Consider the following 16,060-nt stretch of genomic DNA (forward strand, 5'->3'; position numbering starts at 1 on the left):
CCTGCAATTTGCAAATAAACAGAGCGAAACGGTTTGAGAATCGGATCAGCGCGAAATGGTTTTTTTTGTGTGTTTTTTTTATTTAAAAAATCATTCGGAAATGACGGTCGCTCACACGCATAACTCACACACACACAGCTCACACACAGACACACACACACACACACACACATCTATATTCACACACAGAGCTCACACACAGACACACACACATCTATACTCATACACAGCTCACACACACATCTATACTCACACACACAGAGCTCACACAGACACACACACACTCACACACACATCTATACTCACACAACTCACACACAGACACACACACACACATTCACATCTATACTCACACACACAGAGCTCACACAGACACACACACAGACACACACACACACTCATCTATACTCACACACAGAGCTCACACTCACACATCCATTTACACTCTCTCTCACACACACAACACACACAGCTCACAGCACTTCTCAATCAGCTAAAACCATGAATAAATAAAACTCCCTTATTTTAAAAAAGGAAAACGATAAACTGTCAGAATGGGTGAAACTTAACACAAATCTCGGGGAATATATAAAGAAAACTAACCGGGAAGAGTCGCTATTTTTATATCAAGTCAAATTCAAAAATAAAAGACAGATAATTTAACCTTCCACTAACCAAGATAACAACCTGTCACACTGATAATCTTGAGCTGAGGGGAGGGAATCAATATTAGTAAAATAATTAATAGGAGACGCTTAGATCTGCCAATGAGTGCATTTTTCACGCATTTAATTCCCTAAAAAGCTTTGGCCTAATCGTGAGGTTGTTACAGAGTGAATATTTATAATTTTATTTTACCCTTTTAATAAGAATCATCATCATCATCATCATCATCATCAAGCTTGCATTTGATACAGCGCCTTATCATGTGGTTGAGGCGTCTCAAAGCGCTTCACGGGATATACTGTAAAGTGTAGTGACTGTGTATTTGGAGGGCGAAACTTTGCTCCCAAAAGTTGACCGTGTGATTGCCTTCCAACCTTCTACGTGACAGTGTTGAGATGGAGCTTTTCAACCCCCTGCGAACTTCAAACAAAAGTTTCTGACTTTTGATCGATTCGCCTTTTGCGAACGCCGGAGGGGGAGAGAAATTCACAGCGAAATGTGTGGATCCATTTTGCAATTAAGTAAAACCAGTAAATCAAATAATAAAAGGGACCGTGTTACGTTTTAGGAAAAAAAAAGTTAACTTGTGGGATGCGAGAGATTGGCTCTTTTTTTTTTAATGCCTTGTGGGTCACCATCGATTCCCTTTCATTTTATGTTTAGAGTGAACTGGTTCTAAATTAAAATTGTTTCTGAATTACTTTCAACCCACAATCAAAAGCCATGCGCTCTCTTCCACGACCTCACGGTTTCATTCATTTAACGTTCAATGGTCGGAAATCGCTGATGTGCCGCTCACAAACGTAAATAAATACATAGAAATACATTACACCATTGTGTTGGTGTGTGAGCAAAATCGGGTTGAACTGGAGTCACTTTCTCTTCGTGTTCATGTCGATCATCTCAGACAATTAACCTCAGCCCCGTTTCCTCGCTTCCCTCGTCCCTGTATTCATTTGGACTCAATTCGATCCAATTTTTTTTAAGATAATCATAATAAACATCCTGGCGTTTGAGACAGCGCCTCATCACGTTTTCGAGACGTCTCAAAGCGCTTCACAGCGTATACTGTAACGTGAATTGACTTTGTATTTTGCGGTCGAAATATGGATTTGCCACTGAGATTCCACCAGGGATTCACAGAGGCAAATGCGAGGCGTGAGATCTCTCCTCTTTACAAATGCACTTGCGCCAGTATAATTATAATATTATTACTAATACCATTAGTAATAATAATCGCAGCAGTTGGTTGGAGGTTGCCTTTTTTTTTTGCATTTGTTCAAATAACAGATCTACACACAGGAACCTTTGACAGAGGTTAAATCCAACAGAACAGTCGTTGCCAAGAAAGAGAGGTGAAAGGAGAACGGTGCAATTTTGTAAACTGCACCTTTTTATGTAAAGGGTGACCAAAAAAAGTCGCGATGGCTACTCTATTATCTAAACAGAAAACACAAATATCATCTTTTCTTTAAGACTTATTAGACACTGTACTGGTACCACGACTTTTTGGTCATCCTGTGCGTAAAAAACGCTTACAAAATCGCACCTTTCTCTACCCCTTCTTTCTTGGGAATGACTATTCTGTTGTAAATAATATACATTGTGCTGTATATTGTATCCACATGTATGTATTTCCCGTATATATAAACATATATGGTAAATAGATAAATGAGTCGGCGTGTTGAAACGGTCGTGAAATCGGTGCAAATAGGTTAACCTCACCGGTAGGAAACTTAAAAGAGAAAAGGTTTCCTACTTGCGTTATCGTGGGTGGCTTTCAGGCGATTTCCCCCCCAATATATATATTTTAAACAAAAATTTAAGAAAAGTATTACTTGCTCTGCTCAGATTGTGGAGTTTCGATTTTTTTTTAGAAAGAAAGAAATAATACAGTAAGATAAAAAGTAATATAAAGAGTACTCAGCAAAATCCACCCGGGGGGGGGGGGGGGGGGGCAACAGACAATTTCTGGGGATGTTTGCAATTAAGAAATGAGGTTTGAGAAATAATCTGATTCCTTTTTTCTCTCTCTCTCTCTCTGAGATTTTTTTTCACACTCTCCTGCCTCAGGGTATTTGAGGGGAATAAGTTTACTTTTGTGACCCACAGCTCTGTATATTGTATGTTTAGTGGGTTCCCCTCCACCCCCACCCCCCACTCACCCCACACACATACACACACACACAAACACTCACCCCTAGGTCCCAGGCTGGGAATATTGGGTTCAAGATATGGGTTTAATTTGCAAAATAATAATAATAATAATCCTCCCCTTTGATCATCGCCTTAACACGTCGTTGAGACGTCTCAAATCGCTTCCCAGAATGTACTGTGAAATGAATTGACTGTATTTTTGTGGGTGTAACTAACCATAATAATTAATAATAATAAATAACCCTGTGATTAGATTCTCTCTCTCACTCTATATACACACACATATATATATATATACATACATAAAGGATTTGTTTCTCTCTCCCTGTAATTTCGCCTCTAATCGGCTGAGTTGCTTCACTCGGCATCAGGCAGTTTCCCCTGTGGCTCAATTAAAAGGGATTATTTCTCTCGCTGGTCGTGGAGTTAGACCCAGAATCATCTCTCTCCATCTCTCTCTCTCTCTCCATCTCTCTCTCTCTCTCCCCTCATCCAACCTGCGCGAACAAAGAGGCTGAAAAAACGACCCCGTGTCTCTCCCAATGTGTTGGGAAACAGATCTGAATCCAATCTCTCTCCTAATCTTATCTCTCTCTAACTCTCTAACTCTTATTCTACTCAAGTCACGGGCAGGGGTGGGGGTGGGGGGGGGGCAAGTGGCCACTTGTGACCTTTTTTAACCCGAACCCTTTATTTAATGAAATCATTTATCATTATTATTATTTATTATTATTATAACAAAATCATCTGCAACACTTAGAAACCCAATCGAGAGATAACTGGTGATTACACGTGGAATACATGTCAGCGTCTCTGAATGATCCCGAGTCAGTGAGTGAGTGAGTGAGTGAATGAGTGAGTGAGAGGTAGATAGAGGCAGAGACCGTGAGAGAGAAAGAGAGTGAGTGAGAGTAAGAGGGAGAGAGAAAGAGAGAGAGAGTCAGTGAGTGAGAGAGAAACTGTGAGTGAGAGAGAGACACAGTGAGTGAGAGAGAGGGTGAGAGAGAGAGAGAGATCAGTGAGTATGAGTGTGTGTGTGGGGTGGAGGGGGAAAGTGATGGGGTGGTGGTGGGGGGGGGGGATAATGATGGGATGAGGGATAAACGCAGTCTCTCTTTCTCTCAGTGTGTCTGACTCCAGCCCAGAAAGTTAAGCATTGCCCGCACTAAGTGATGTACTTCTCAGAGCAGTTTCTCGGCAAAAAATATAATACAAACACCGAGAAAACCCCGTGACATCCGTTCACGTTTGCGAAACCCATCGCCCGAATTTTCCGATCGAGCGTCCCAGGAGGGGGGAGGGGGGGAGAGAGGGGCAGAGAGGAGAGAGAGAGAGAGAGAGAGAGAGAAGGAGTGACCGATGGGGATATAAGGAAGGAGAGATGGAGGGTGAGAGAGGGAGGCAGGAAGACAGAGAGGGAGAGAGAGAGAGAAAGAGTGACCGATGGGGATATAAGGAGGGAGAGATGGAGGGTGAGAGAGGGAGGCAGGAAGAGAGAGAGAGAGAGGGAATGAGAATGAGAGAGAGGTGGAGGGAGAGAGAGAGAGAGAGAGAGAGTGGGAATGAGAGAGAGGTCGAGGGAGTGAGAGAGAGGGAGGGAGAAAGTGTGAGACTGGAATGAATGAATGAATGAGTGAGTGAGTGGGAATGGTACTTGACTGAGACACTTGGTGAAATGAGAATTAGCTGAAGTCTAATGTTGTCCCTGTTTTCCCCCTCCCCTCTTGTTGTTGTTGTTGTTGTGGTCGATGTTGGTGTTGACGGTGATGGTTGAGCAGTAAAGGAAGAGGCGGAGAGAGAGATCTCCAGCAGCCGGGACAGCCCCCCGGTGCGGTTGAAGAAGCCCCGCAAAGCCCGCACAGCCTTCACAGACCATCAGTTGGCTCAGCTGGAGAGGAGCTTCGAGAGACAGAAATACCTGAGTGTGCAGGACAGGATGGAACTGGCCGCCTCGCTCAACCTGACCGACACCCAGGTCAAAACCTGGTACCAGAACAGGAGGTGAGACACACACACACACACACACACATCCAATGCAGTCCTGTAGCTCAGTGCTCAGAGCAATCTCCTGGCAAACCAGAGGACCTGAATTTGATTGTCTAAAGTGTGGACAATCTGAAGAAAAACCCATCAATTCGTTAAATCCTGTCCTGGATTTTTTTTGGGGGGTGGGTGGTGGTGGGGGGGTGGGGGGAGAGGGTAATAATTTTGCACTGGCCACTGTGACAATTAATCAACAACTACATCTAAATCCCACACACTCTAACACATGACCACTGTGAAGTTTGAGTTGCCAATCTCTCTCTCTCTCTCTCTCTCTCTCGATTGAGTGGTGTCACTTACTTAAGCTCTGAGGTTATTATCTCTCACAGTGGTTGTGTTGCTGACTGCACTGCACTGTACTACACTGCTCTGTGCTGGAGGATTGGGACAGGGAATTCCTGTAAACCTGATTGATATGACAGAAGGTGGGGATACACCCAGTTCTTTAACTGAAGCAAACCTTAGGCCGAAAGCTGCGCATTGAAGCAAATAGCTTTCCAAAGGGAATTGGATAGTCACTTTGAAAAGGAAACATTTCCAGGGCTATGGGGTAAGAGTGGGGAAGTGGGACTAGTTGGTGGCTGTTTCAAAGAGCCATCACAGGCAGGATGGGCCGAATGGCCTCCTTCTATGCTGTACGTTTCTAAGGTTCTAAGATTCTATGAACCAACGTAGTTAAGACACAACTACACATACGTGAGGAAGAAGGGAATAGGAGAATATATCAGAGGGCAACAAGAACGGTGGGGGTGGGGGGGTGGGTGGGGGGAATGTGTGGTGCACAGCACAGACTAATTGGGATCAGTGGCCCATTTCCTTATCATGTCATTCTGTGGAACTCAATATAACAATCAGACCTGCTATATGAGAATATAATAGCAAACCACAACAAATTACATAAAAATAATTACATACGAATAGTCCTGCACCAACCCTTAAAACTCACATATTCCAATCAGTTTTTTTTTTGAGCTGAGATCAGTTCATACCGTACAATTAAAAACAAAAATAAAAGCCTTGTCTCAAACAGCAAAGGCACTGCCCAGGGAGGTGAGATGAGAGATGTGTGAGTTACATAATAAATTGCAGTTGATACAGATAGAGCCTTTCACATCAGGAGGATGTCTTAAAACGCTTTGCAGAATACAGTGCATTGCGAAGTTTAGTCACTATTCTGGAAGCCAATATGGCTAATAATTTGCGCACAGAAAATGTCCCACAAACAGCCAATGATCAATTTTATCTGGAGGGGGGGGTAGGGGTGAGTTGTTGTCTGGGACACTAGGAGACGATTTTAGGTTGGACAATATTGAATGATTTAAATGGAATGATTTCCTCTCTTTATTCGTTTCGCCCACAACATATTGTCAATTCACTTTGCAGTATATTATTAGAATAATAATAATAATTCTTGCATTTGATATAACGCCTTATCATGTCTTTCGAGGCGTCTGAAACCGCTTCACAAATTATACTGTGAAGTGAATTGACTATATTTTGTGGGCGAAATATTCTGTGAAGAGCTTTGAGATGCTACATCGAATGCAAGGATTATTATTTATTATTATTATTCTATTGATATTCAGTCCTGGGTTGTAGCACCCTCCCCCCACCCCCCCCCCCCCCACCAATACACACACTCACCTTAGTTTTAAGCGACAAAGCCCCCCCCCCATACACACACCCACACCCACCTGTTTTTCTGATTATCCTGTATTTACATTATCTTGAGGTATTAACTGGGATCTTTGCTGTACAGGGTTTCACAATTGGATTGTTTTTTTTGGGGGGGGGAAGAGGAGGCAGCCATATTCACCTCCAAAATAGTCAGTACACTTTCCCGTATACATTGCGCCCACAAAGTATACAGTCACTGCATTTTATAATAATATATTCTGTGAAGCGCTTTGAGACGCCTCGTGGGGGTGATAAGGCTCCATATCAAATGCAAGGATTGTTATTGTCATATACCATCATTTACAACATTTATGATGATTATTATTTATTATTACGGTATACTATTATTTGCAAAAAAGAAAGAAAACGTGTTGTCGAGTTCCAGAGGAGATGCTCTAAATCTGGATTGACCCAACACCACACTTTCACTTCCCAACACAGACCCAACACGGACTGTGTGTGTGTGTGTGTGTGTTTGAGAGAGAGAGAGATATACACACGCACACAAACAGAGCAGAAAGCTATCTCCATATACACACACCCTGGAGCGCTACTGGTACATAAAGCTGTCAGTCCGACTCTTGAAAAATGTGCCGCAGAAACTGGGAACTCCCTCTGCAAAACCATTCAGTGCGGAATTTCTACACACATTTTAAAGTGGTTCAAGTCTATACGCTTCCGAATAGAAGTTTTGACATACAGGGGTGTTCACAAAGTCCTGTTACCCCATGTGTTCTCCACCCCCCCCCCCAACCCCCCACCCCACCCCCACCCCCCACTATAGTGCACTGGTCAACAACTGTCCACAAAGTCCTGTTATCCCGTATGTTTTCCCCCCTCTCTGCAGTGCACTGACCAACATCTGAAACATGTAGAAAATTTATGAGAGTTGTATTCGGAAGTGACTTCATTGTATTCGTACAGCCGGTGGGGGGGGGGGGGGGGTGAGCTGCTTGTGTGTGTGTGTGTGTGTGAGAGAGATGTTTGTGTGAGCTCTGTGAGTGTGTGTGTGGTGAGAGGGATGTGTGTGTGAGCTGTGTGTGTGCGTATGTATGAGAGGTGTGTGTGAGGTCTCTGTGTGTGTGCGTGTGTGTGTGTGAGAGAGGTGTGTGTGAGCTGTGTGTGTGTATGAGATGTGTGTGTGAGCTGTGTGTGTGTGTGTGTGTGAGAGAGAGGTGTGTGTGTGTGTGTGTGTGTGTGTATGAGATGTGTGTGTGAGCTGTGTGTGTGTGTGTGTGTGTGAGAGAGAGAGGTGTGTGTGTGTGTGTGTGTGTATGAGATGTGTGTGTGAGCTGTGTGTGTGTGTGTGTGTGTGTGTGTGTGTGTGTGTGGGTATGTGTCAGGCCAGTCTGACAGTCCGGCCCCAATGCCAAAGCCCCTTGTGTCCCAGTCTCTCTCCCCGTCACAGGAGATTCGCTGCGGATTGAGAGCGGATCAGCTCAGTTGGACACCACTGGGAGTGTCTGAGTCGTGTGTGTGTGTGTGTGTGTGATGTTCTGGCTACAGGAATATTGCAAGCGCTTGTGTGATTGTGTCTCACACTGTTTCACAATCCCCCTCCCCCTCTCTGCAAATCCCTCTTCCCCCCTTAATAGTGTTTGGGGGGGGGGGGGGGGGGGAGCTCCACAGTCAGTGCAGTCACACATCCCACCTCAAATCTCCTCCAGCTCCAACCCAATGCCAACCCAACCCAACCCAACCCAGCACAAGGGGTCACGCCTTGGTGAGGGCTCAGACCGGCTCCAGCCTGGGGGAGAGGGGGTGGGGAGGTGTCTGAGACTTGTTGGTGGGTCTCTCGCCACCGATCTTGACTTTATTCCATTTAGATTCGAGTCTGAGCCGCCTGGGGTCGGGGTGTAACTTCATATCACAGTGAGAGCGGGAGAGATTGATTACATGTGACGCCACACTCCAGAGACTGGAGCTGAGCACTAACTCTCTCTCTCTCCCTCTCTCTCTCTCTCACTTACTCACTTCACTCTCTGTGTCTCTCTTTTACTTACTCTGTGTGTGTGTGTGTGTGTGTCTCTCTCTCATTCACTCACTCGGTCTGTGTCTCTCTCTCACTCACGTTCTCTGTATGTATCTCTCTCTCTCTCTCTCTGTCTGTCTCACTCACTCACTCACTCACTCACTCACTCACTCACTCACTCACTCACTCACTCACTCACTCACTCACTCACTCACTCACTCACTCTGTGCATGTGTGTCTCTCTCTCACCCACTCACTCACTCTCTGTGCATGTCTCTCTCTCACCCACTCACTCACTCTCTGTGCATGTCTCTCTCTCACCCATTCACTCACTCTCTTTGCATGTGTGTCTCTCACCCACTCACTCACTCTCTTTGCATGTGTCTCTCTCTCACCCACTCACTCACTCTCTGTGCATGTGTGTCTCTCACCCACTCACTCACTCTCTCACAATAATTTCATCTCCGGACATAAAAGCCCTTGTTTCCTAACTCGTCGACTTCCATTTTCCGCTTTATAGAGAGAGATAAATACATCAATAAATAACTGGAGCCCAGTACAGCAATAAGTGTGTGTGTGTGAGAGAGAGAGAGAGAGAGAGAGAGAGAGGGAGGAGTACATGTCTGTGTGTGAGAGTGAGAGACACAGTGAGACAGAGAGTGAGTGTGTGTGAGAGAGACACAGTGACAAGAGAGAGAGAGAGGATTTAATTGAAACCCAAATCTGTTGTTACCAACACAAATTCGTGTGAGGACACTTCACTGTGTGTGTGTGTGGGGGGGGGGGTTGGGGGCTGCTGGTTATTCATTTTGATAGAGTTTTTTATTTGAATAAAAATAAATAAAGTTGAAGCGCACAGAATCTCAGATGAAAGGCACAATATAGCAAATAGAGATACATAACTGTCTGGCGAAACATAACTTTATTGAGGCGTCTCCCCCCCCCCCCCACACACACACACCACCCCCACCACCCCCTCAGCCACATATATGTCACCTGGTTGGTTCTTTATCCAAGGTTCCCACGTTCAACGCAGGGAAAGTCACTCTTAAATGATTTCTTCAACAAGTCTCACTCACACACTCACTCACTCACCCACATCCACACCCCACACCACACACCCACACCCCACACCCACACCCACACCCACACCCACACCCCACACCCCACACCCACACCCACACCCCACACCCACACCCCACACCCACACCCACACCCCACCCACACCCACACCCACACCCACACCCACACCCCACACCCACACCCCACCCCACACCCCACACCCACACCCCACCCCACACCCACACCCACACCCACACCCACACCCCACACCCACCCCACCCACACCCCACACCCACACCCACCCACACCCACACCCACACCCACACCCCACACCCCACACCCACACCCCACACCCCACACCCCACACCCACACCCACACCCACACCCCACACCCACACCCCACACCCACACACCCACACCCACACCCACACCCACACCCACCCACACCCACACCCACACCCACACCCCACACCCCACACCCACACCCCACACCCACACCCCACACCCCACACCCAGCCTTGGGGAGGGAAGGAATCGGTTGACAAGTGATTTGCGCTCAACAGCATATGAAGGTGTCTCCAATATTATCATTGTTTATTAAATCCAGAGACGGCAAACAAAATTACATATTTCTTTTTTAGAAAAGGCGAATTTGACCCACTTTAGTAGAGGGTTGTGCCACCGCTTAATCGATAGCGTTTTTCCATTCTTCGTCGCAGTGGCGTTAACTTAAATTTGTTTTTATTTTTTAAAAAAAATGCTGTTTTTAAACCACGACTGAGGCGGACTGGACAGAGACTTGTGAATTTCACATGAAATCTGACTGTATTGTCAGCTTTTACACACACACAACACACACACAAACACACATATATATGTAATAAAATCAACGATTCTAATTCACATTAAAGCAGAAATCGCTGCCCTCTGCGGCTGATCTGTGCAATAAAATTCTAGTTCAGAATTTGTTTTAGATTTGAAGATCCACAAGAAAACACCAGTCCGAACCCCACCTCACAGTGCGTTCTGGTGAAGCGCTCCGAGACGTCTCGACGACGTGATAAGGCGTTATCAAATGCAACGATTATTATTATTATTATTATTATTAAATATTATTATTATTAAATATTATTATTATTATTATTCACCTCGTGGCTGTTTGTGAGGCAAAGGAGTGAATAGGTGCAAAACACTCTTGACTTACACACACACACACACACACACTCGGTCACTCCGATTTGCCACAATTTACCGGTGAAGCAGTTTGTGACATTTTGTCTATAATAATAATAATAATAATAATAATAATAATAAATAATAATAATAATAATAATAACAATCATAAACCTTGCGCTTGATATAGCGCCTCATCTCGTCGCCGAGACGCCTCAAAGCGCCGTACTGCGGGAGTGTAGTGACTGTGCATTTGTTGTTCTGTGTTTGGGGAAAAATGCCACGATGATATTTAGACCCTTTTTTTCTCTCTCTCTCTTTCTCTCTCTCTCTCTCTCTCTCTCTCTGATTGTGTGTTGCGTTTGTTTTTATTGTTAAATATTGGGTTTTTTTTGTTTGTGTTTGTGTTGGGTTTGTGTTTCTGTTTGTGTTGTGTTGTGTTTGTGTTGGGTTTGTGTTTGTGTTTGTGTTGTGTTTGTGTTTGTGTTGGGTTTGTGTTTCTGTTTGTGTTGTGTTGTGTTTGTTTGTGTTGTGTTTGTGTTGTGTTTGTGTTTGTGTTGGGTTTGTGTTGGGTTTGTGTTTGTGTTGGGTTTGTGTGTTTGTGTTGTGTTTGTGTTTGTGTTGTGTTTGTGTTTGTGTGTTTGTGTTGTGTTTGTGTTGGGTTTGTGTTGGGTTTGTGTTTGTGTTTGTGTTGGGTTTGTGTTTGTGTTTGTGTTTGTGTTGGGTTTGTGTTTGTGTTTGTGTGTGTTTGTGTTTGTGTTGTGTTTGTGTTGTGTTTGTGTTGGGTTTGTGTTTGTGTTGTGTTTGTGTTTGTGTTGGGTTTGTGTTTGTGTTGTGTTTGTGTTGTGTGGTGTGTTGTGTTGTGGTTTGTGGTTTGTGTTGGGTTTGTGTTGGTTTGTGTTGGTTGGTTGTGTTGTGTTTCTGTTTGTGTTGTGTTGTGTTTGTGTTGTGTTGTTTGTGTTTGTGTTGGGTTTGTGTTTGTGTTGGGTTTGTGTTTGTGTTTGTGTTGGGTTTGTGTTTGTGTTTGTGTTGTGTTTGTGTTGGGTTTGTGTTTGTGTTGTGTTTGTGTTGGGTTTGTGTTGGGTTTGTGTTGTGTTGGGTTTGTGTTGGGTTTGTGTTGGGTTTGTGTTTGGGTATTGTTTTGTTTTGCAAACAGGACGAAGTGGAAGCGTCAGACAGCGGTGGGACTGGAGTTATTGGCTGAGGCTGGAAATTACTCGGCGCTACAACGCATGTTCCCGTCTCCTTATTTCTACCATCCCAACATGGTCTCGAACCTGGACCCCACCGCCATGTACATGTACCGCGGCCCCACCGCCCCTCACCCCGTCATACAGCGGCCCATCGTGCCCAGGGTTCTCATCCACGGACTGGCAACGGGCGCCGACGTGCAACCCCCGTCCCTCCCCGGCCTGGCAGGCGTCCTCAGCCGCGCACCTCAGTCACGGTGAACCGCTCCCCCCCCCTCCATTACCTCCACCACTCTCTCCCCTCTCACCCACTCCTTCTCTCTCTCTCTCTCTCCCACCCCCACTCTCACCCTCTCTCTCTCTCTCTCCTCAACTCTCTCTCTCTCCTCAACTCTCTCTCCCTCCCCCACTCTCACCCACTCTCACCCTCTCTCTCACCCCCTCTCTCTCCTCAACTCTCTCTCTCTCCCCCACTCTCACCCACTCTCACCCTCTCTCTCACCCTCTCTCTCTCCCCAACTCTCTCTCTCCCCAACTCTCTCTCTCCCCCATTCCCACTCTCACCCTCTCTCCTCAACTCTCTCTCTCCCCACTCCCACTCTCACACTCTCTCTCCCCAATTCTCTCTCTCCCTCACTCACACTCTCCCCAACTCTCTCCCCAACTCTCTCTCTCTCTCTCTCTCTCTCTCTCCAACTCTCTCTCTCTCTCCCAACTCTCTCTCTCCCCAACTCTCCCCAACTCTCTCTCTCTCTCCCCAACTCGCTCTCTCTCCCCAACTCTCCCCAACTCTCTCTCTCTCTCTCCCCCAACTCTCTCTCTCCCCAACTCTCCCCAACTCTCTCTCTCCCCAACTCTCTCTCTCCCCCAACTCGCTCTCTCTCTCTCCCCAACTCTCCCCAACTCTCTCTCTCCCCAACTCTCTCTCTCTCTCCCCAACTCGCTCTCTCTCCCCAACTCTCCCCAACTCTCTCTCTCTCTCTCCCCCAACTCTCTCTCTCCCCAACTCTCCCCAACTCTCTCTCTCCCCAACTCTCCCTCTCCCCAACTCTCTCCCCAACTCTCTCTCTCTCTCTCTCTCCCCAACTCTCTCTCTCTCCCAACTCTCTCTCTCTCCCCAACTCTCCCCAACTCTCTCTCTCCCCAACTCTCTCTCTCTCTCTCTCTCTCTCCCCAACTCGCTCTCTCCTTCTCTCTCCCCAACTCTCTCTCTCTCTCTCTCCCAACTCTCTCTCTCTCCCCAACTCTCCCCAACTCTCTCTCTCTCTCCCAGCTCTCTCTCTCCCCAACTCTCTCTCTCCCCAACTCTCTCTCTCTCCCCAATTATCTCTCTCTGCCCCAACTCCTCTCCCCAACTCCTCTCCCCAACTCTCTCTCCCCAACTCTCTCTCTCTCCCAATTCTCTCCCCAACTCTCTCTCTCCCCAACTCTCTCTTTCCCCCTAACCCTCTCCCCAACTCTCTCTCTCTCTCCCGCAACTCTCTCCCCAACTCTCTCTCTCCCCAACTCTCTCTCTCCCCAACTCTCTCTCTCTCTCTCCAACACACTCTATCTCTCCCAAACTCTCTCTCCCCCAACTATTTTTCTCCCTAACTCTCCCCGGCTCGGATGGACTTTTGACGATGAATAAACCACCAAATAAATTAAAAAAAACATCAGGGAGAGAAAGTGAAAGAGAGTGAGAGAAGAGAGAAAGAAAGAGAGAGAGAAAGAGAGTGAAAACATTTGGAAAAAACGTTTTAACATAATGGTAAACGATTTTTTTCTCCCATTTATAAAAAGAAGAGTGTATTTACTTTCTTTAAGGTTCTTCATAATCTTAACTTATTTAAGTTTTTTTAAAAAAATTATTATTATTATTCCCAAACTTTTTTGTGTATATATACTGTATAATATGTATAAAGAAATGAAAGTTTGGCTCTGTGAGGTAACAATTATTTAAACTTTTTTTGTTTAAAAGCCGTGTTGCTCCCCTACAGATTATTATTATTATTATTATTATTATTGTTTTCTCTCCTTTTAAAATATTTATAGTTTTTTACAAAGAAAAAAAGAGACAACAAACAAACAAACAAACAAACAAACAAACAACTTCACGTGGGGAACATTTAACACAAACCGCGGAAGTTCTGCACTATTTAAACAGACTGGAAGAGAGAGAGAGAAAAAAAAAACTTTTTTTGTTGTTAATGTTGTTGTTGTTGCTGTTGCTGTTGATGTCCTTGAAACTTTGAAAGTTTACGATTTATTTAAAGACACAAAGTTGCGAGAATCGCGGCGATTTGTATATCTTAATTACTGTAAATACCTGGTGAACAGTTCATTTTAACCTGGCGTTGGTTTGAAGTCTTATTTCCCTCTGATTTTCCAGCTTTTAGTGAGTCGACTGCAATAATACGTTGCGTTTCGCCCACCAAACACACAGTCACTACACGTTACAGTATGTTCTGCGAAGCGCTTTGAGACGTCTCAACCGCGTGATAAGACGCTATATCAAATGCAAGGATTATTATTAATATTATTAATATGATTATTAATATTAATGGTATTATTAGCATTATTAATATTGATATTATTATTATTATTATACATTTTCTCCCGTGTGAAGGGCAAACCTTATCCTCGAAGACATATGTTTTTTTTTTTTTTGGGGGGGCGGTATGAAAAACATATTATTATTATTATTATTATTATTACAGTATTATTTGACTTCTCCCGTGTGAGAGTGGTGTGTGTGTGTGTGTTTGGAGGGGGGGGGGGGGAGAGAAAAATAAAAATAATAACTATAATAATAGAATCAGATTTTTAAATGATTTCCCTTCACACCAGGAAAAAAAAAGTTAAATAATAATAATAATAATAATATATATATAATAATCCTGGCTTTTGCACTGCTCTATTTTGGGGGTATGGGGAAAAAAAGCTGTTTTATTGTTATTACAGTATTATTTTACTTTTTTTTTCCACTTCTTGCATTTGCAAAGATTTTTTTTGGGGGGGAGTGGGGGTGGGGGGTGGGGGGAGTGGGGGTGGGGGGAGTGGGGAGTGGGGGGTGGGGGGGTATGAAAAATATCTGATGACTTATTTTCAGCAGCAGCAGCAGCAGCAGAGCCGGAGCCTGAAGCTCACAGCTGTTGGGGTGACAGACTGCAAACGCAACCCGACTCCGGGAGCCCAACAGATGGGGAGCGGAGTCCTGGACATTCCCCGACGCCATATCAGCCTCTCAGCGGAGAGGGGCCATAGGGATAGTGCGGTGTGTGAGAGACAGACAGAGAGAGAGAGAGAGAGTGAGTGTGTGTCTGTGTGTCTGTCTGTGTGTGTGTGAGAGAGTGTGTCTGTGTCTGTGTGTGTGTGTGTGTATGTGTGTGTGAGTGTGTATGTGTCTGTCTGTGTGTGAGAGTGTGTCTGTGTCAGTCTGTGTGTGTGTGTGTGAGTGTGTATGTGTCTGTGTCTGTGTGTGTGTGTGTGAGTGTGTATGTGTCTGTGTGTGTGTCTGTGTGTGTGTGAGAGAGTGTGTATGTGTCTGTGTGTGTGTGTGTGTGTGTGTGAGAGAGAGAGTGCATGTGTCTGTCTATCTGTGTGTGTGTGTGTGTGAGGGGAAGAGACAAGACCACACACACACACACACAACAGACACACAAAAAAATATCTCGTTATCTACATTCACACAAGAAAACCAGAGGAGATAACATACATTGATGGACTTGGTTTGCGTTCACTCGAGACTCAACTCAACAAGTCAATATTTGGTGATTTTTTTGCAGAAAGAAAACCTCATTGAAACCACTTTCTCCCCATCACATGAAAAAAAGAACATCAAATGATGTGAATACATTGATTGGCTATTGACTATATATTGACTGTATATCCTGTACAAAAAAAAACGAGACGCTCTCATCCATTATAGATCACAAACTGTGTATTTAAGTCAAACCGAATACAAATACTGTATATTTAAATCCAGGCAACAAAGCCGCGCACAATATGAATTTCTACCCATTTATTATTCGTGAATTTGTGGCAACACACAACCGATTCAGCTTCAAATATTTAGCTTTTTTTATATAAAAAAATAAGTTTAAAACTCTTGTTATTATTTGTCTCTCTCTCTATCTGC

At 44.8% G+C, this 16,060-nt stretch overlaps 1 protein-coding gene across 1 annotated transcript in view; it reads left to right on the forward strand.

The window, feature by feature from the left end:
- barhl1a (BarH-like homeobox 1a) overlaps window positions 1-12,201 on the forward strand; it is a 16,128-nt gene extending 3,927 nt beyond the window's left edge. Inside the window, exons 2-3 of the mRNA XM_042337608.1 lie at window positions 4,602-4,824; window positions 11,907-12,201. Coding sequence (XP_042193542.1) covers window positions 4,602-4,824; window positions 11,907-12,201 — 518 coding nt within the window. The remainder of the gene's footprint in view (window positions 1-4,601; window positions 4,825-11,906) is intronic.
- Window positions 12,202-16,060: the final 3,859 nt, after the last annotated feature.

Source organism: Callorhinchus milii, unplaced genomic scaffold, assembly GCF_018977255.1.
Source record: "Callorhinchus milii isolate IMCB2004 unplaced genomic scaffold, IMCB_Cmil_1.0 Scaffold8, whole genome shotgun sequence".
Taxonomy (NCBI): Eukaryota; Metazoa; Chordata; class Chondrichthyes; order Chimaeriformes; family Callorhinchidae; genus Callorhinchus; species Callorhinchus milii.